The sequence below is a fragment of the Crinia signifera genome, chromosome 2 (assembly GCF_055691185.1).
Source record: "Crinia signifera chromosome 2, ASM5569118v1, whole genome shotgun sequence".
NCBI classification, from domain to species: domain Eukaryota; kingdom Metazoa; phylum Chordata; class Amphibia; order Anura; family Myobatrachidae; genus Crinia; species Crinia signifera.
Genome location: NC_139218.1, coordinates 338854030 through 338876101, shown reverse-complemented (window position 1 = coordinate 338876101; position 22072 = coordinate 338854030). Strand labels below are relative to the sequence as shown.

At 44.8% G+C, this 22072-nt stretch overlaps 1 protein-coding gene, 1 long non-coding RNA gene and 1 pseudogene across 3 annotated transcripts in view; 2 read left to right on the top strand and 1 right to left on the bottom strand.

The window, feature by feature from the left end:
• The window catches only part of ZNF385A (zinc finger protein 385A), a 169459-nt gene extending 156056 nt beyond the window's left edge, over positions 1–13403 (bottom strand). Inside the window, exons 1-2 of one of the 2 annotated variants that reach the window (XM_083169535.1) lie at positions 13309–13403; positions 11287–11441 (exon numbers count right to left, since the gene is read on the bottom strand). In XM_083169535.1, the coding sequence (XP_083025661.1) occupies positions 11287–11296 (10 nt within the window). In that variant the 5' untranslated portion in view covers positions 11297–11441; positions 13309–13403. Of the gene's footprint in view, positions 1–11286; positions 11905–13308 lie in introns of those variants that run through there. The other variant, XM_083169534.1, reaches the window with a different exon arrangement.
• The window catches only part of LOC146057818 (uncharacterized), a 127473-nt gene continuing 115895 nt past the window's right edge, over positions 10495–22072 (top strand). The window contains exon 1 of the long non-coding RNA XR_014469781.1: positions 10495–10618. This is a non-coding gene — a long non-coding RNA (uncharacterized LOC146057818). The remainder of the gene's footprint in view (positions 10619–22072) is intronic.
• On the top strand, positions 20331–20449 carry LOC146061920 (5S ribosomal RNA; annotated as a pseudogene).

The following is a 22072-nucleotide window of genomic DNA, read 5'->3' as shown; positions in this document are numbered from 1 at the left end:
CCTCCCGTGATTCACGGCACACCCCCCCGCGACCCCCCCTACCATGATTCGCCGCAACCCCCGCCCCCGTAACCCCCCTCCCGCGATGTGCGGCAACCCACCCCGCGACCCCCCTCCCGCGATTCTCTGCAATCCCTCCCGCGATTCGCAGCATCCACCCCCCCACAACCCCCCCTCCTGCAATTCGCGGCACCCCCCACGACCCCCCCCTCCTGCAATTCGCGGCACCCTCCGCGACCCCCCCTCCCGCGATTCGCGGACACCTAAGTTGCAATACAGGGCATCTTTCATACAATTCTAACCATATTTCTCATATACAAACGTCCACAAATTAAGGGGGCGCAGCCCCTTACGACGGTGTGAAGAGCGCCCGTAGGGCGCGATGAATCACCTAGTATATATATATATATATATATATATATATATATATATATATATATATATATATATATATATGCAGGTTGAATATCCCTTATCCAAAATGCTCGGGACCAGAAGAATTTTGGATAACGGATCATTCCGTATTTTGGAATATTTTATATTTCAATAAGGTATCTTGAGGTAACTTGCATTTATGTTGTACAAACGCATCAAACACATGAAATGCACACAAATATAATTTATTTGTGCATGAAAGAGGGATTGAAAACATGAAACAAAGTTTGTGTACAGTCTCAGGCACTGAAGTTGAATGCCAAGCAATCATTGTCTTGCACATATTTAGTGGCAGTTACATATCATGTCCCCAGTAGTGGTGTTACAGATGTCCCCAGTAGAGTGCTTTTAGCAAAATTAAAATATTTTTCACATTCTGGAAACTATGGTTTTTGTAATAATTTGGATAACAGATATTTGGATAAGGGATACTCAACCTGTATATGTATATGTGTGTGTATATATATATATATATATATATATATATATATATATAGCCTACTTTTTCAGAACATTTTTTTATGTTAAAAAAGCCCCCCTCAGCTTATACTCGAGTGAGGGTCCCACTTGGGTCAATACGTTTTCACAGTTTTTTTGTTGTAAAATTAGGTGCCTCGGCTTATATTCGGGTCAACTTATACTCGAGTATATACAGTATCTCTGTGTGTTAACATTTTTACGATTTCTTAAAAGATTAATGGTAATTTCTGAAAAAAACTGTCTTCTTTCAAAAAAAAAAAATATTTGTATGGAATCTATACTGCATAAAGACATACATTAACTGATATTGTTGTTAGGATGTGACAAGTGCATATGAGAAAAAAGTACCTCAACACAAGGGCAACAAAAGCCGCAACAGCGAATGGCATGGCAACTCTTGCATCCGACGACACAATGACTTTAAAAAACGCTGCTTAGTAAATTTACCCCTTAATGTAAACAGACACATCAGTATGCCAACTGCTATTGGACTAGAGTTTGCTGGCTTGGTCCCATCAGATGCTACCACACCATGGTCGGCTTTCCCTGTCCTGGTCGTATCTGGGGTACATGTGGTTGGAATAGACATGGCTGCTGTTCCCTTGGAAGCAGTATGGATGTCATGTACTAGTATGATAATGCAGCAGAAGGTGCCTGATAGACAAACAAAATGTTGCCTAGGGCATCAAATTGGTGATGGCTGGATCTGGGCAGCCTGCGAACTACCATGTCACATGCTGTGTTTGAAAAATGAAAGTTAGGAGTTGACTGGTTGGTGGTTTATCACTCTCCATTTTATCACTTTTCAAAGCTTAGTACTTCTCGCCCTATGTGGTGTAGAACAGGAAACTCGATTTACAGTAGGCATCAGTTCCACTTACTGAAAAAATGTAATTATTTAAAAAACGTAAAAAAAAAAATATTTGGAAATTTTTAAATACTTTTGTCCTGTTATAGTAACATAGACTGTAGGCCTCAGGCAAAGCAATGCATTTGAGGTTCCCCCACACCCATTCATGGGAAATAAAAACATCAAAACAAAGGACCTGATTCTGATCTGCTTGTATAACAGCTGCGAAGCTCGAAGCTTACCATGCAGTTGTGGTGCTGCCCAAATGTGACGTCAGCCACCTGCCTCCGGCACACTTCGTCCCGCCCACATTTGCATGGGAACACCGAACGTTTGCATGGGAACACCCATGAAACGCTAGGCGTTCCCATGCCCCATCCCTGCCACTGCCGCCATCTGCCCCCCCCCCCCCCCCTTGTGAGCGCCATGCCGACTGTGCAGGTTGGCGAAGGTGCCCGCACAGAAGCCCTGCACATAACCCCCAAAAATCATAACACACACCTCCTATGGTCCAGTGACCGTCTCTCAACTTGCTTCGATACAGTGAATGTCAGCACTCTGATTGCTGGATAGCTCCAGCCAATCACCAATCAGCATGCAAACATTCATTCACTGTTTGGCTGCAGGTTCGGAGGCAGATAGAGAACTCTGGTGGATAGTTTCACCAAACTAAATATTTGTGGTTAAAATGGGCATAATTCTGCTCCAGCTGTAGTTGTGCGAACTACCGCTGCAGATACAACTGCGTTGTTCAGACTGCACCCTGCAACACTAACTTTACCACCCCAAAAAAACAGCATCATCACTGCATCATCGGCCATAGACTGCGGTCGCATTTCCCTGAAAAGTGATTTTCAGTGATTTGTGTTTAAGACTGAATTAGGCCCTGTGTACCCTACCTTGTATATAAATCACATACAGACACATCATGAGAGATTTAATCTGACAATAACGAGTGCCCTGCCCATAGCCATGTGCCTGTTGTACTGTGTGCTGCAAAATAAGGTCTTGTTTAGTTTTCTTTTGTTTTTTCTTCTTCTTACGTCTACACACAAGTATATTATTTCTACTAGATAAAGAAAATATTTGTATTCTTTCAGTTTTGTACTCTCTGGGAATCGGTCAAGGTTATGGCCTCAGGCAGTTTGGCTGGTTCTCAGATTACAAAACGCTGAAAAATAGTCCTTATTATCTTCCTTTAAGGTGTGTCTGATGGCGAATACTTTCCCTCCAGACTTTACAATTGCAGAGACACGGCTTTCCCTGTCTGGCCGGAGGAGGAATTGTGGTTCTACCTGAAAACGTTTTATAACTGGCATTCCTCCATGAGCATGCCCTTCTGGCTAATCCGCCACCTGTGTCTTGGGTGATCTGCCCTTGGCCAAACTCACACTGTACTGCCATTGTTTTGGGTAAAGTTTCTAAAATCTGACTCCGTCAGTAAGAAGAATACAGGACTTCTGGTAATAAAAGCTTGTACTTGAAGCCTGACTAACACAATTTGATGCAAAGGGTTCAATTCAATTAGGGGCGATGTTCTCACCCAGGAGAGTAAAGGCCCCCATACACTGAGGCGACTTTTCCCCTCAGAGAGGTGGCATGCAATGCTCCCTTGAGCCGCCCGCCACCTTCCTGGACAGCAGGATCGCATGTGACATATTGCATGCAATCCCTGCCCGGCTCAGAAGCAATCCAGTAGATTGCTTCTGCAACAGGGGCAACTCGGAAGGTCCTGTGCAATGCGTACAGGACCACGCATTGCATCTGACTTGCTGTCAGTCACCTGCAATTTAAGCTCTTTTCCTGTGATTGATTGCTCCAATCACAGGAAAAGAGACCAAACTGCAGGTGCATCGCTCAGTGTATGGGGCCACCTTCCACTTTATCACTTCAACAGTCTTAGGGCCAGATGTATCAAGCTTCCAAAAGTGATAAAATGGAGAGTGATAAAGAACCGTCCAATCAGCTACTACCTGTCATTTTAAAACCCAGCCTGTAACATGGCAGGTAGGAGCTGATTGGCTGGATCTTAATCACTCTCCATTTTATCACTTTTTTGAAGCTTGATACATCTTGTCCTAAGACTGTTGAAGTGATAAAGTGGAAGGTGGCCCCATACACTGAGCGATGCACCTGCAGTTTGGTCTCTTTTCCTGTGATTGGAGCAATCAATCAAAGGAAAAGAGCTTAAATGCATCTACCCCTTTATCTCTTTCTACTGTATCACTCTCCAAGCATCTGCCCAACACAAAAAAATAAAAATAAAAATTCAATCTACCATGACATGTCTACTTACTACAGGTATGTTCCCATTTTCCTCATTATTCAGGCTTTGTCACTTACATGTCAGGGTACTGCCCCGTACACATAGGCGCTAACCTTGTTGCCCAAGTTATGTTAATTGTGAGCTTTCTTCACCCGTTGGTGAATGCAACTCAACCAGTACAACCAAAATGCTCCCTATGAAGAACATGCTGACAGTCCACAGAAATGTCCACAGTGATTACTGAGCTATTACCTTACCTCGTGTTGCATCCAGCAATCATGGGGTACAGCAGCCTAACTGTTACTTACATTGCTACATTATTTATGCACCTGAGAACTAAACACTTCGCCTCTCAAGCTGTGCCTGGCTTCACATTCTATATCTAAGCTTATATTTCTACTAAGCAGATGTCAGAATTTGCTACAAAAAATCCACTGCACCTTACCCCTTTCACATCGCAAGTGCCGGGTTGCACTGGCATTTGCAATGTTTAGCTGCTCACTTTCACAACTTATTGTCGCTGGCGTCATCTTGGGGGGCGGGGAGGAGCTGTGACGTGTGAGGCGGGGGTGAAGGAGGTGACACTTCTGCCTCCATAGAAGTGAATAGAAACATAGAAACATAGAATTTGACGGCAGATAAGAACCACTTGGCCCATCTAGTCTGCCCCTTTTTTTAAACATGTTACCTCAAACCATATTTGATCCTTATTTTTTTGTAAGGATATCAATATGCTTATCCCAAGCATGTTTAAATTGTACTACTGTATTTGCCTCTACCACCTCTGTTGGGAGGCTATTCCACTTATCTACTACTCTTTCTGTGAAAAAATTCTTCCTCGCATTTCCCCTGAATCTTCCTCCCTCTAGTTTCAGTGCATGTCCTCGTGTTCTGTTGCTCCTCTTCCTGTGAAGAATGTCTCCCACCTGTACCTTGTTAAAGCCCTTGATATATTTGAAAGTTTCTATCATGTCCCCCCTTTCCCTTCTCTGCTCTAAAGTATACATATTAAGATTTTTTAGTCTTTCCTGGTACGTTTTGTGATGTAGGCCATGCACCATTTAAGTTGCTCTTCTTTGTACAGTCTCTAATGTATTTATATCCTTCTGGAGATATGGCCTCCAGAACTGAACACAATACTCTAGGTGAGGTCATACCAATGACCTATACAGTGGCATTATTACTTCTTTCTTTCTACTGCTGATACCTCTCCCTATGCAACCAAGCATCTGACTTGCCTTCTTCATTGCTTTGTTACATTGCCTACCTGCTTTTAAGTCCCCTGAAATAGTGACACCTAGATCCCTCTCTTCCTCAGTAGTTTCCATTATAGTGCCATTTATACTATATTGAGTCTTTGGATTTCTGAGACCCAAGTGCATGATTTTGCATTTTTTGGCATTAAACTGTAGTTGCCATTCTCTTGACCATTTCTCTAATCTGCCTAGATCCTCAATCATTTGTTTTACCCCTCCTGGTGTGTCTACCCTGTTGCATACCTTTGTGTCATCTGCAAAAAGGCACATTTTACCCTCAATTCCATTTGCAATATCACCAATAAAGATATTAAAAAGCACCGGTCCAAGTACAGATCCCTGGGGTACTCCACTTGTAACCTTTCCCTCCTTTGACTATACTCCGTTTACTACAACTCTCTGTTTTCTGTCCTGCAACCACGCTCTTATCCATTCAACTATCTTAGAATCCAATCCCAAGCTTTCAAGTTTATTTAACAGTCTGCGATGAATGGGACCCGGGTCACATTCATACTGCTCAGTGACACTTCTTTTATCCTGGGTCGGATTGCCAGGTTGCTGGACCCAGGATATTCAAAATGGCCCTTTCACACCGCACACAGGCCCGGCGATAACCCGGGATCGACCCGGGTTATTTGTGTGGTGTTAAAGGGGTATAAGTGAAAACAGCCTTTAGATTACCACACTTGCAAAGTCATCATTTAGTGTGTGCAGGTATGAGGAGCACTAGTGAGTACAGTAATCAGTAAAGGACTCATGCACAACGCACCTCAACGTACCTCACTATCCTTGCTGGGAAACTGGGGCTAGTTCACCACTGCACTATTGCAATGGTTTGGAACAGAAATATATAATTTGATGGAAGGTAAGAACCACTTACATGCACACACTAGGGATTATTTTTATTGGAACCCAATTAACCTACCAATATATTTTTAGATTGCTGGAGGAATCCGGAGTTCCGGACATACCCACACAGGTATGGGGAGAATATACAAACTCCACACACTTAGGGCTATGGTGAGAGTTAACCTCAGTGCTGTGAGGCAGCAATGCTAACCATTATACCATCCAACAGGTTTCTGTGCCAGCTCTGGGTGAGGATGAATTCGCAAGGAGCCTGCCCTCAGCACTTCAAATTCTCTCCTAAGAGAACATATACAGAATGACCATGTAAAAAAAACAGTGATAGAGTGGGCATGGACCTCTGGGTTTGGTTATGGAACTTATAATTTATTATCATGTTTTGGTTTTGGCTAAACCACCCTCAAGTGTTTTGGTTTGGATTCCTTTAAAATGCATAAAAATCAATAAACGCTGATAAAAAAAAACTGATAAAAGTTGTTAAAACTTAAAACCAGCTAAAATCAAGTCATTTGGTAGTTTGGTTTTTAAATCTGAATTCCAAACTGACAACAGACCTGAGCTGAGACTCGATTCCACTCAGAACCCGAAGTGATTCCGAATTGGAACTAGTTTGGGTACAGTATGTTTGTATTTCGAGAAAACAGAGCCGCACATCTATAGATAAAATGTGTATTTGTTTTTTTTTTTAAAAACTTCAACCCACTGACTAAGTTTGTAAACAAATCCATCTCTTGGCACATCCAAAGTCATTATCACCTGTCAGACCAATAAATGTTATGGATCTTCTGTAGAGATGACAGCACAGATGTGCAGAGTTGCAGACAGAGGCTGGCAGATGTTACCGTGCACCCAGACACTATCTAGAATGCTTAATGTGTCACTGACCATTTGCTGCATTTGCAAAAGCCTATTTCATTAGTGCACGTAATTAATATGGAGACAATAAAAAACTACAAGTGATCCACACTGTTATTTACTAACAAGTGGCTAGATACATAGAAAGTAGTGCCGAATACATCACATTGTCAGGCCAATAACAACTGGAATTCACTAATACCACTATTCTTTTCCATTTATATTTCTTATATGATTCCCTAGCCTAGTGCATGTTATATGTTATGTGTCCATTCAAGAAAGCACTAGTTTAAATGTATGTCATTTCAGGCCACATCTGACTACTACATTATTCGATGGGTCCTGGAGGGATCTATAACTTCACCCTTTCTTGAATGCTGCATTTAATTAAAAACTTGGCATATGTTACCACCTTTGAAGTTGTCACAGGGTGTTATAGTCATTGAAAGTCATTTAAGACTGTAACACTATAACAGTAGTGAGCTCACGTGAGCAGCAATTTCTCAGTTTTGTGTCGCATGCCACAGATGAAAAAATGTTTAAATCTCAATTCTTATTATAATCTGGCAACCAGTTATTGTTTGCACAAGCCCACAGAGAGCAGTGTGTGTATATCAACCGTTCTAGGCTGTTGCACCTGGGCAAGCAATTATAAAGTTTTGCTGGTGGGAGCATCAGCCATACTGAAAGGCGGTTTCATCAGGAAAGCCGCCCAGTGTGTACGGTGCAGCGATGAGTGGTGAACGCTGCTGCACACTCCCGTATCATCACTGCCAGTCACCGCTCATCTGCTGGTATTACCAGAAGGTCAGCGACAGAGTGGACGGCTTTCCATAGTGACCTGCTATGGAAAACCGTCCACCCACTTGGAAAATGGCTGGGCAGGGGAAAAACGCTCAATGTGTATGCACTGAGTGTTTTTCAGCCCAGCTATTTTCCCCATTATCGTGCACCATACACACTGGCCATAATTGCCCAGTGTCTATGGACCTTTAGGGCCAGATGCACTAAGCTTCAACAGTGATAAAATGGAGAGTGATAAACAGCCAGCCAATCAGCTCCTACCTGCCATGTCACAGACTGTGTTTGAAAAATGTCAGGCAGCAGCTGATTGGTTGGCTGTTTATCACTCTACATTTTATCACTTTTGAAGCTTAGTACATCTGGCCCATCATCTGTTGTCACAGTTCCCCTGTACATTTTGTTGTAATACTGAATTAGAAATTATGAATGAAACTTGAGTAAAATTATTTTATAAGTAATACTCCAGTCCACAGTTTGTCCATTTGCACCTGTATGGGGCACACAAACGCTGTATGCTGCTGTGACAGTATAACACAAAACAAAGGCCAAAATATATATTTTAAATTGAGGTTTTGCTTGTGCCAACATTTCTGCATGTAATAACTTTTGACCCTATGATCCACAGCCATTTACACCAGAGACGATTGACAAGCAGCGATAATATACCCGGCTCCAGCGTCCAAAGCTGCTGAAAGACCATTAAGACTACGGGGAAAATGTACTAAGATGGGAGTTGCAGGGTCAATGACGTTGCTGGACTCGTTTCTTCTTGTCACATGGAGGAATGCCCCTACCAAACTTTTTTGGCCCGATCGAAAGTTGGTGGCAGTTCTGAAACAGCTCATGTCTATCTGAGTGTACATCACAGAGTTATTATTTGCTATTTGTGTCCAACTTCAGTCTGATTTCCTGCACCAAATATAGGGCTGGTGTACAGTAAATACTGATAATAGTGCTAACAGGCTGGGGTAGGTGCAGTGGCATAGATGCAACCAACTAATACTAGCCTACTCTTTTGAGATGTCCACAGTCACCTCCTCCCTGTGAAGTGGGTAGTCTAGACAGCTTGATGATGCACTGAATCGTATCCCCCCCCCATCCCCCCTCTACTATACTGATAATTATGGTATTGTATGGATGAGATGGGGCCACATTTATGTGTGTCGCATCACAACCCCTACACCACCCACTTGCTAAAACAATATCCCCCACATTACTGACCTGAAATACCCCCATTCCCAAAAGTCAGCAACTATGATAAATATGATACATCTCAGAATACAGGTGGATGTGTTTGTGGGATTTCGTTCTGGAGCTGGACAGAATTGTGACCATTTTATGTGCAATCCAGAACCAGCCCACAAAGGTTCCCTGTAATCCTACACGGTATGTTTATAGTCCTCTTTACATGTCTTTTGTCTTCACTTCCATTATTCTTAATGTGTTTGGAACAATGTCCTGCAAAAGCTGCATGTAGGAAAAATCAATAGTAAGATAATTAAAGCTATTCATGCATAAAGCCTTTGATATTCCAGCAGGGCATACATATGCCATTCATAGAGTATTATATGGAAGTAATGTACACAAGCAAAGCATCTCTTCTGTATCATCGTCCACTGGTGTATTCTACCGTAGTCAATACAAAATTATTTTACTCACACACAAAGCCATAAACCAAACTACACCAACATACATCTCTTCTCTTATCGCAAAATATCATCCAACACGACCTCTACGCTCTTCCCAAGATCTGCATCTCTCATCCACACTCATTACTCGCTCCCATTCCCGACTGCAGGACTTTCTTCAGGCTGCACCCACTCTGTGGAATGGCCTCCCAAGCACAATAAGACTCTCCCCCAGTCACCAACCCTATAAACGTTCCCTGAAAACTCATCTCTTCAGGCAAGCGTATAAAATTCCAGAACCAGTCATAGAACCTTGCGTTCTGGTGGAATCGATGCAATAAAGAATACAGTATCTATCCTTATGTATTAATGCCTATTTCCCTATAGATTGTAAGCATGCGAGCAGGGCCCTCCTACATTTTGACTGTCTGTAAATACCCTGTTTGTTCTATCACTGTCTCCTTTGTAAAGCACAACGGAATATGCTGCGCTAAATAAGAAACTGTTAATAAATAAATCATAAATAAAATAATAGATAAACCCTTTCAGGGAGAGTACAGGTAATCTCTACTACTGGCAAAAAGGGGATGAAGTTTTAAGAAATGGTGCTATGTGATTGTGATCCAGGCTCTGATTGGGACAGGTATGATGGCTTCATGTCCCTCTATAATTACAGAAGCGCAGCTGCTGAATGTGTTGGTGGTAAGCCAAGGTGACTAGGGACACGTGCAGCTGGGTCCGTTACAGTAAATGTTCCAGCTCCCTCAGGACCAATAAGCATCAGAGGCTTTAGATGGTCAAATAACTGCAGAGCCAACCTGGCTACTAGGAATGTTCAGCACTGCAGGTTTATCTGTGTATGGTGGGTGGGAGAATTAAGGTTGAAATGATGATGATGATTTTTAAAAGCCTAATATTTTCAGGTCTGTTATATAACAGGCAGCCTGTGCTGTGTTGCTATCTTCCAGTCACAACTCTTACGTAGCCTATCCTTCTGTTGATAAGCTATATTTAACCACTTACACTACTCACAATGCATGGCGACTTCCTACACATTACCCACCTCTGCCACCGCAACTATACATCTTCCCCGCCAGCATGCAACATATGGCACTCTCCAATCAGACACTGTGCAGATCTTTGCCAGCAAGCTGTATGCTAGCCACAGAGCAGCAAGGTTAGTGATTTTACATTACATTAAGCACAGAGCTTGCTACATAAAAGGACTTTCAGACACAGAGCTCATGCAGTACCTGTGGGAGTGGGATGTACTTTCTGTACATTACTTATACCTGGAGGTCAGTCACTGTTACTATGCAGGCAATAGTTTATAAGACCAATGAGTTTTCAGGGAGCACAGCTAGACATCCCGTTGTAAGCGACAGAGGAAACTACAGAGGGGGTATGGGGGGTTTAGGGATCAGTGTCCTAAACATCCTATTTCTTGGGTCTCTGAACAGCGAAATCCCAAGACAATAACAACTTCTTGCTCAAACACCAAGAGATGCAGTGACTAGAGCTGGTGCATCGACCCCATCCTCAAATCCGGATACACAGCTGGAGAAGGGGAAAGGAAGAGATGGAAGGGGGGCGCAAAGAGCAGAGTAATTTGGTGCAGAGAAGAATAAATCAGAAGGACTGAACTGCAACAATAGGCACAGCGTCACTGGGAGATAAATCTGTGAATGGCTAGATAAAAATAATATAGCAAGACGCCACAAAAGCGCTTAGTAAAGTGATGCAGAGACATACAATGAATGAATAGATTCCATTACAGCTCACTACTGCAAAAGATTTTTTTTTAAACTAATAATATTGAAAAGGTGGAAAAAAGTGTTCACTCACCCAAAATCATGACTTCAGCCTGCAGGGTCTGGCTCACACAGGACGCTTTCCCTCAGATGCTGTGAGGAGGGGCAGCTCTCCTTTCAGCCCCTCTCCTTTCAGGCACTTCTGAGGCACTCTATCCGCTCTCTTCTTCAGGCAGCAATTGGAAAAGCCTTTTACCAGCACAGAAAAGGGAGAGGAAATGTTAGGGCTCTGACAGATTGTGCGACAGGCAAGCCTGGGAGGGGGGGGGGGGGGATGTGGAAGGGGATAAGAAAGAATAGGCTTGCAGAATTCTAGCAAGGGTGTTAGGATGGAGCGTACAATGCCCTAAATACAATCCTGACAGGCAAGGCTACAGTCCAGCGTTGCGGATGGAATTATCCTGGAGAGTTTTTAGGGATCCAAGAAAGTTCTGTGTTTTTTCCTATTTGTGAAGAAGCCGGCTGCAGAACTAGTAAGGCAGCTGAAGGGCTAAGGCAGGTTACAGAGTTTTGGGCACATGCAGAAGCCAACTCCTCATCTCCTCCTGCACAATGGGGAATGTTTCTGGCAAAATCCCAAGTAGGGTTCACTCACAGCACCTCAGTCTTTATTCAGGGCAAACAAGGAAACTCCCAATAGAGACGAGGGAAAGTATCTGAGGAAATACACTCTCTGTAATACTGTAGCACTCCTATCCCACTGTTGTGCACTGTGCCAGGTGAGGGGCGGGACTTTGTGTCACCTGTACTGGCTTTCTATAGGACAAGTTATTTTGCTTGAGGGAGGTAAGGGTGGGGAGAATGGAAGCTATAGATTTAACCCTTTTGTGCTCTTGTTTAACTTACTCTGGGATCCCTTAACTCCCGTTTATCTGGATTTTTTCTAGTATCTTCTCTTTTGAGTTATTTTCTTAAATTATGAGGTGACTCCTAATCCCCACAATAATTTAGATAATGTGGTTTGCCTAATTCCTTTGCATACAATTTACAAATAAACAGTGAAGCGATGACATAACTGGTAGATTATATGTAATGACATCAGAACTGATTTTTATACTGATACATAGTTATACTGGAGTTTATACAGATATAACATAACAATTATTCCATTTTTATGTATAGGGTTTCTAGATTTTACTTGCACTGTATATGATTCATTTATTAATCTCCCAACTAATGTCACAAACAAAAATATTAATAAAATTTTATAGTTAATTTTACACTTTTGTTTGCCCAAGTGATGTTAACCCTTACTGCTGTTATATTCTATAATAAGGTCCTCTTTAGGAATAGTGCATTCCCAGCATGTCTCCTGTAGCTGTATGCATGGTTACCGCATGTCCAGTATTGCAGGTGCGTTCCAGTGTGTATGTGTTATTTATCCTTTGGACATTTTAGTGCTGCAGTTGTCCTGCAGGTGGGTGAATCATGTTTTACATTTCAAATCATTCATTTAACATGGCAAAGTATTGATTTAACTTTACTTGTTGTAATTTGACTTTTGCATAAAACCGAAAAATAAGCAAGAATATTGGGAAACTCTGATCATTACTTTATCTACAGCTCATTTTCTGCAAAAAATAAAAGGAACGTGTGATTATCATAGCCTGGGTCCCTGAGTCCTTTACTAAAAAAAGTGACACAGAAAAAAAATCCCAACACAAAAAGTATTGTTCCAATAGATTGAATTCACTTTAAGTTTGATCATCTCCAGTCTGCAGAGAACATTACAGAGATGACTGGTTGTGGGTGTGTAGGTCCCCTGTCTCATGTACCCATGTCCATACACAGCTTCCTTGCTTTTCTGCTGCATGTACAGCACCTGTTTCCTACTTGCCTATCTTCCTCTTCATCAGTCTGGATCACTGCTTTTTCTTACCTTCCCTCATCCCTTTACTGTAATCACTGATCACACATTTGAATTATTTCATTTAGCATTATGTTTCTCCAAAACAATCCTCTGTGTGCTCCCTTAGAAACATTTACTCTTGTTCCTCTGTACACCCGTCACCCATGTAGTGTTACCCTCCCTGATCTAGAGCATCCCTCAGCTCACCCGTACAGCTTATACGCATCTCTGCATGACACGTCCATAGAAGTGTCTCTACGTTTCTTCTTGTGCCCACATTCTAATCCTTGCACACTGGTGCTTTCATATATAACAGTGGGGAGGTAAGCTGCTATGTGTATCAGCATACATGTCCCACTCCATGTCTCTCCAGCCGGCTCTGTGTGTATCTTCTCCAGCCTCCCATTCAGTCAGTGCACCATTTCCCCTCCCCCAAGTGAGTCAGTGACAAGTGCCCGGAATACTAAGCGTAGGTGATGCTCAGCAGAACTGGATGCTCAGTAAGACATGCCCTATCATCTGAGGGATGCAGCTGGGCTGGGAGGGGGCGCTGTGTACATTATATGGCTTTTCCGGTCACTAACACTTTTTTGCTGTTAGTTTCCCTCACATTCACTGCTTGCGGTTCCTTTTATAGTTCACTTTAAAGCTTGTTTACTGATAATTGCCACACGTCTATATATCTGCCATCAATAATGCAATTGCTCCTGTAAACCTTACGTCTTGCGGTTCCATTCTGTAATAATTTCCTCTCTAGGAACTACTACTGCACACACTGCAACAGTACTGTGTTTTCTGGTGCAGTACAATTTGTTACACAGTTGCCTACCCTCCTGCATTCTGCAGGCAGTGGTGCAGCTAGGTGCCACGGCGCCCGGAGCAAGGGCATGTTTCGCGCCCCCCCCCCCCAATTTGTAGTAGGTGAGGCTCCTGCGCAGTGAAAAGTGGGCACAGACCAACATCAGTACCCTACAACAGTATCGAATTTGCCGGTACAGTACCGTTTTTTAACGGTCTGTCCTGGCAAATTCAACCTGTACCGAATGTACCGTTTTTTTAAAGAATTGACAGCCGGGCAGAGATCGCTGTCTGTGCACGCTGCCCGGCTGGATCTAGTCTATACCATTTAGTTAAATCAGCAGCATCCTTGTGACGATGCCCAGCTTTGTCGCTATTATCAATTCTTCCTAGTCTGGACGGCCGCGAGCCAATAGGAGCTCGCAGTCCGGCAGCCAATCAGGAGTGGCTGCCGGATCACAAGCTTCTATTGGCTTGTGACTGTCCAGCGGCGGGAGAATTGAAAATAGCGACGGTCCAGGCAGCTGCTTTGACTATACAGCCAGGCAGCGCACAGACAGCAGTGCACTCTCTGCCCGGCTGTCATTTCTTAAAACTGTGTGAGTCCGGCGGCTCCCCCTTGACAACGAGCAACCCCCATCCCTTTAAAATGAGAAATTCCCTCCCCCTTGACAACAAGCAACCCCCACCCCTCTAAAATGAGCAATTCCCTCCCCCTTGACAATGAGCACTCCCCCCCCCCCCTTAGCAACGAGCATGTAGCTTCCTTTGCATGAAACATGATGCCCCTGGCATCGAACATGATGAAGCCCCTGGCATCAAGAAAGAACCACCAGAACTGTGCAGCGGCCGCTCCCGGCTCCCCGTCGCTATTTTCAATTCAATGCACCATCAGTAGTGTGCAGCAGGGAGGGAGGATGGGAGCAGTAGTGTGCAGCAGGGAGGGAGGGTAGGAGTGGTAGTGTGCAGCAAGGAGGGAGGGTGGGTGCAGTAGTGTGCAGCAGGGTAGGTGGGTGCATTAGTGTGCAGCAGGGTGGTAGCAGTAGGGTGCAGCAGGGTGGTTGTAGTAGGGTGCGGGAGGGTGGGTGCAGTAGGGTGCAGCATGCAGTAGTGTGCAGCAGGGTGGGAGGGTGGTTGCAGTAGTGTGCAGCAGGGTGGGTTGCAGTAGTGTGCAGCAGTAGTGTGCAGCAGGGTGGGTGGGTGCAGTAGGGTGCGAGGGTGGGTGCAGTAGGTTGCAGCAGGGTGAGTGCAGCAGGTTGGGTGCAGCAGGGTGGGAGGGTGGGTGCAGTGGTGTGCAGCAGGGTGGGAGTACACCTTACTTAGCCAGCCAGCCGCTGGTTAGCTGCTCACCTCCCCCTCCCCCCTGCCTGTGCTGAGTCCTGAGTTCCTCCCTCACCCCTCCCTGCCTGTCCTGCGTCCTGTGCCCCCACTCCCGGCTCCCCTCTGTGTCCGGGAGAGAGACGGGCTGCTATGTAAAAGTTATATCTCCAGCTATCCAATAGGTGCTCGCGGTCCAGCAGCCACCAGTTGATTGGCTGCTGGACTGCAAGCGCCGATTAGCTAGCGGTCCAGCGTGAGATGTGAATTTTACATAGCAGCACGTCTCTCTCTCCCAGACACAGCGGGCGAGGCTGGCGGGCGAGTTGGCGGTGCCGGCACAGCTCCGGCGCCATGCTATCTTCCGGCGCCCGGAGCGTGTGCTCCACCAGCTCCGCCCTTGCTACGCCTCTGTCTACAGGAGACTCCCTGTAATAACAGCAATCTCCCTCTCTCCCTCATTAGTCTACCAATCTCCCTCATGTCACCTAGCCCACATTACACTGTTACATTTTTTGGGGAAAAAGGAATGAGAGACAGATACATTTACATTGAATCATCAGCACCATTTCCCAGCACTTTAGCAAGTATAGTAGCTCTTACTGACTGCTTTGGGGTCATCTACAGTTGGATATAAGTCATTTTACAAGATTCCTCTCAGATGTAGCAGTACACACCCACGCTTCTAGGTGCCACGTTCACAATCTCTCCATATATGGAACTAGACACGCCCTTTAAGTGGAGCATGATACGCCCCCCTCAATGGGGCGCTATGCAAAATTCTACTACCAACTATAATCTCCCTGAAACTAGTTTTCAAAAGTAGGCAAGTATGATTTGTTATGGTCTGTACCACCAAAACAATGGCATGAACGATTGTAGAGGTTGCTGCATTGTCCCGATTGGATATAACAGTTCAGTAAGGACACAGACTCCAGCTGCGCTGCTCAGTGACAGGAGCTTTCCTCTGTCCTTTACTGACAGCACCAGCAGCCCACAGTAACTTTAGCCACGCAGCCCCCGCGGTAGCAGGGAGGCGCTGAGAAGGTGTGGGCGCTGCGGGGTGGGGGCTGCGGGGCTATAGTTACCATTGCCATCTGCCCCTGCTGCCGGCGATTCTGTCTTGCGGGGCCCGGCTCTCCCGGCTCTTGCCGCTTATAAAAAAAGTGACATTTGGAAAATGGCTGACCCCATACGAAAGACAGGCAGGCTTCTCTAGCAACCTTAAAAACGGTCTGCAGAATGGGGGCAGCCATTTTCCGATTGTCACTTTTTTATATAAGCAGCAGGAGCCGGGAGAGCCTCAACCCGCAAGACAGATGTGGCAGGAGGTACCGTCCGCACGGAGGGGGGGGGGGGGGGGCTGGGGGAGGTATTAACAATACTGGGGGGGGGGCTGGCAACATTTTCGGCAAGGGGGCGCATAATTAATAGTTACGCCACTGCCCTTACCTATGACCATGCTCCATTTACCCATGGCCACACCTCTTCCATCCATGGCCACATCCCCTGCACTGGTTTTTACCTGTGAGCTGTTGGAGGATATGCTAATGTAGTCTCAGTTTATATAAACATGGCTACCAAATGTCCCTAATTACAAGGTACAGTCCGGATCTTATAAGGCAATGCACACAGGACCTGAGTCGCACACAGAAGCGAGTGCAGCAAGCAGCATCTAGTGAGTCGCCCACCTGTGACTTTATGCAAATGGTATACAGACAGCTTCTCTTGGGAACATCCGTGCAACTGAATATACAACAACCGAGATGCCCACTTTTACTAGCAGTGCCCACTGTAATACCGATTAATGCGATATGGCAGGTGCTGTTTCTCCACCTGACCATGGTTTTCTCCTCTTGCACTGTGGACTTAATTCAGGTCCGTTCGCAGCTAGCCTGCGTTCACATGGGGACCGCTGTTTTCTTAGTGCGCAGAATGTTCCCCGGGTGCACGCATCCAACACATGCGGAGGCGGAGAGGGGCATGGGGCCCCTTAGCATATTGGAACGCCCAGCATATTGGAACGCCCAGCTGAGCGTTCTAATGCTAATGAGACCGTGGCAACTGCATTGTTTATTATATTTTACAAAACCTTCAATAAATCCATTCATAAAGTAATAATTAAGCGCTCGTTTCAGAGGCGATTGCAGTTTAAGTTTTGCACACGAGCACTGGCGCATGTGCAGATCACTGGCAATTGTAATCTGCGATATTTGGAGATCTGCAAACAGGTCTGAACAGGCCCCAAACCCAGTATATGGAAAAAAGGTAAATGAGTTATAAAACAGCTGTACTTTTTTTAAAAATATGGATTTATAATGGCCTGGCTTATTTCAAACCATTAAAGTAGAGATTTCTAGAAGTGTAGAGGTTATGCCACATCTCTGCTGCTACAGTAGCTGGAGATGATCACAATTGTTCCAAAACACTTCTTGAAACAGCTCTACAGTGCTTGAAATGCTATGAGGCAGCCATGTAATCTCACACAAGCTCATACTTGTTCGAATTGGCTCAAACATTGTCAAACCCATATGTATTGTAGAGTTCACTCATCTTTTGTCTGCCGCTGAGAACATGAACTTTGAGTTAGAATTAATAATCATAAAGTACACTCTATAATTTCAGTCTGTCACACAAGACTAGTTTGATTGCATGTCAAACCGGATCAAATAGCTCAAGCATCTCTTTTCTACTGCTCTGCTCTAAAATGCAATCTACTGATCTCTCCTGAACAGTGTGTGTGTGTGTGTGTGTGTGTGTGTGTGTGTGTGTGTGTGTGTGGTGGGTGGTGGTGTGTGTGTGGTGGGTGGTGGTGTATGTGAGGGGGGTGTCCTAGCTGCCTAGGGCACAACAGATTATAGGGTAAAGCAATACATGATACCAGGAAAGAACCTTACATTATAGGTTGCATTTATCAAACAATGTGGCCTCGACCAACAAAACTGAAGGACTTAAGGTCATTCTTGGGGTTTGGTAACTTCTTCAAACGGTTTGTCCCCAACTACAGTAAACTTGTCAAACCTCTTACAGATCTAACTCGGGGTTACCCAGCTCCAAGAGGCTCTCACCAGAAAGAAAAACCATTGTTCCGGGTAAATGATACCTTTGGTGAAAGGTGGAATGAATCGTGTGAACAAGCATTTGAGGGTTTGAAAAACTGCCTGATTCAAGCACCCGTTCTGGCATATGCTGATCCAGAGTTGCCATATATTCTTCATGTAGATGCTTCCTTCGAGGGACTTGGAGGAGTGCTATACCAAGTGAAAGAAGGAAAGCTGAGACCAGTCTACTACATCAGTCGAGGCCTCTCACCCAGTGAACGAAACTACCCAGTGCACAAGTTGGAGTTCCTGGCCCTTAAGTGGGCAATTGTTGACAAACTTCATGACTATTTATATGGAGTACCATTTGAAGTGCACACAGACAACAATCCTCTTACCTATGTGCAAACCACAGCAAAGCTAGATGCAACGGGGCACAGATGGTTGGCGGCCCTGGCCCTTTACAATTTCACCATAAAGTACAGACCAGGAAAAAGCAATGTAGATGCAGATGCTTTGTCAAGATTACCGGGCAGGTTTGTGGAGTCTCAAGAAGATGAATGGATAGAGGTGCCTGCTCCAGATGTGAAGGGGATGTGCCACGAGGGGCGAGTTGTGGTGCCCCCAGTCAAAGAGTGCCTAACAGCCTTAGGTGCCACAATAGATGCACTACCAAGACAATATTGCTGGTTGAGTCAATTGGAGACGCGTCAGTGACCAAGCGTCAAGCGAAACACGTGTCTGACGCGCAGGACACCCCCCCTGAGGACACCCTCGACATTACCTCACCCCGGACACGCCGCATCTACACCCGCTGCGTCCCGCCAGCCAACAGGTAAAGCAGGCTTTTGCCTGCTAGTTCCCCCCTCTGAAGGGGGACATTCTTCACTGCCTCCTCGCATCAGGCTGTATACCGATGACACGCCATTACAGTGTCAGGTACCTGGCCGGCTTATGAACTCTGAGGCATCCCCCGCAGCATAACACTGATAGCACTTAAACTTACTATCGTGCTGTATAAACGGATATCGCTCTCATCAGCAGTAACCAGTCATAGTACTGACCACCCAGCATACCTGCACGTTGTATTGTGATAGCACTGAGCCCCGAGTCATTTTGTTGCAACTGACACAGTCTTAATCACGTACAGGCAGCTACCAGCGGTGCTGCTCATTTAGGGGGACCTAACTACCTGGTTTTCCACGGTCCAATTGTCTGACCTGATATTACTGAGTGCTATTAGAAAATTTATTATAGTTTGGTGTTTAATTATTATTTTAGCTCCAATCCATACTGACTGCAACAGACGGGGCAGCCCAATCTGATTGGCTCTACTACCAGCACTATTGCTAATTCATGCTTTATCTTATGTTATTTCTGACAGGCCGGAAAATTGTCACTCCAGGATGTTTAATTGTTATGTTCTCTACCTATGATTAAGCAAAATATTTGTGACTCTATATCGCCTGCTGCCGTATCTCAGATCTAACTATTTTAGCCTGTGATATCACTGTACTGTCTGCTATTCAACCCCACAACAGTAATTTTTTCGGGTAATCTGGTGGTCATTATTGTATAATTTAAGAGACTGTCACAGGGTGTGGAGACTGTCTCAGGGTGACTACTACCCCCAAACAGAACCTCCTCTGTAGGAACCCAACTGTGGAAGCGAACTGTAAATGTTCTGTTCAATAAACAGTGTTTAAACAAACCCCGGGGTGAACCAGGTGATCAGAACATTTAATTCCTGACACCTAGAACATTATCCTTCACTTGGACCGAGGGTACATTCATCTTTTTCTCGCTCTTACTCATGGGAGGATTGCCCTGCCCCCTCTCTCTCATCCGCAATCCTATATCGTGCATGATTGTGGACAGCAGAAGTGGGGTCTAGACAAATACATCCGACCACTTTCCTATCTACTTTCTTATTTAGTGACTCTCTCATTGGTATCACCGGATTCTACCTCCCTGCAATGCATACAGGTTAACAGGGAGAGACCCTCAGGTGTTAACCAACAGCAGAAGCACGCTCCAGCTTACTCCCACCAGCGCTACTCTCTCAAATATTCCATTTACAGCCATACCACACTGAAACCGCCTGGTACCATCCGAACCCAGAAGCTAAACAGTGTTGGGCCGGCCCAGTACCTGTCTGGGGAACTAACAGGGAATAGTCGGTGCTGTAGTTTACCATACCAGCAGAGATAAATGCGCGGTGAGAGTTATGCTTAATTGCTATCCCTCTCTTCCCTCTTATCCCATCTCTTAATCCTATATTTGCTGTTCCCCAGCATTCTTTTACTGCTTCAATTTTTCACCTCCTCTCAGCACTTAAGGAGGTGTGTCCTGCGCCACCACAACTGTCATTCTCCTCCATGATAACAAATATCCGTTTGTTAATATACTGTATTACAAGAGGAACAGTTGATGCATAAAATAATTTTCGCTGTACGTATTTATAAACCCACCATTAGTTTGGGTTTTCTTTGATTTATTCCCTCTAAGTGGAGGGATGAACCGAACCTTTATCTTAAATGTTGTACCATTAAAAGTTACATTTTAATATGTAGACATCATTACATTCGCATTATAGATTTTGTCAATTGTTTATAAGTGTGCCCCAAAAAGCCTTGTCGGGTTCCCTTTTGAGTCACCTCCAGACTCTACTTTTTTCAGTTCTAATATTGAACTCTTCTTTTGGGAGCACCACCAACCACAGACCACAGCCGCAAAATCCTACAACGGAGCAACGGTGTGTATGTTGGTAATCAGAGATTCTTACGTACCATTTATCTTTACCTGTGCCAATCCAACCCAACCCCACAAGAGTTGAGTCAATTGGAGCTCAGTGATCTTCAAAAGCTGAGTCCATGCCAAGTCAGAGAAGATCAGCAGAATGACTCTTCTATAGCAGCAGTTAGGTGGTCTGTAAAACACAGACAAAGACTCCTCCAGGAGAGTTTAAAAACGGAGGAAGCTGTCTTGCTGAACCGACAGAGGGAGTCCTTGGTGGTAAAGCAGGGGATACTGTTTCGACAAACCAGTCACAAAGATGGGAGAGAGAGAAGCCAGCTTGTATTACCCGAGAAGCACCGTCCCATGGTCCTCCGTGCTTTGCATGATAACCACGGCCACCTGGGAATAAAGAAAACCATGACTTTAATTTCAGATAGATTTTATTGGCCGAAAATGGAGAAAGACATTGAAGCTTATTGTAAATCTTGTGGGAAATGCATACTCCGTAAAGCACTCCCAGAGAAGGCAGCACCGTTAAAGAACATCTCCAGCAATGGCCCCTTGGAGTTAGTCTGCATTGATTTTCTGTCAGTGGAACCAGATGAGAGCAACATTTGTAACATTCTTGTTGTGACAGACCATTACACTCGTTATGCTCAAGCCTACCCAACAAAAGACCAGAGGGCTGTGACGGTGGCCAAAATCCTATGGGAGAAGTTCTTTGTCCATTATGGATTGCCTGCCCGCATTCATTCAGATCAGGGTCGGGACTTTGAGAGCAAGCTCATAAAAGAACTGTGTATTGTGTGCGGGATAAAGAAATCAAGAACTACTCCTTTCCACCCTCAAGGAGATCCCCAGCCAGAAAGGTTCAATCGGACACTTTTGGGCATGATGGGCACTCTGGACACTAATAAAAAGGCACATTGGAGTAGGCACATCAGCCAGTTGGTGCATGCTTACAACTGTACGAAAAACGAGTCCACAGGATACTCACCATATCGCCTAATGTTCGGAAGAGAGGCTAGATTACCAATCGACATCTGTTTTGGAGTAGACACTGCTGACCCTAAAGA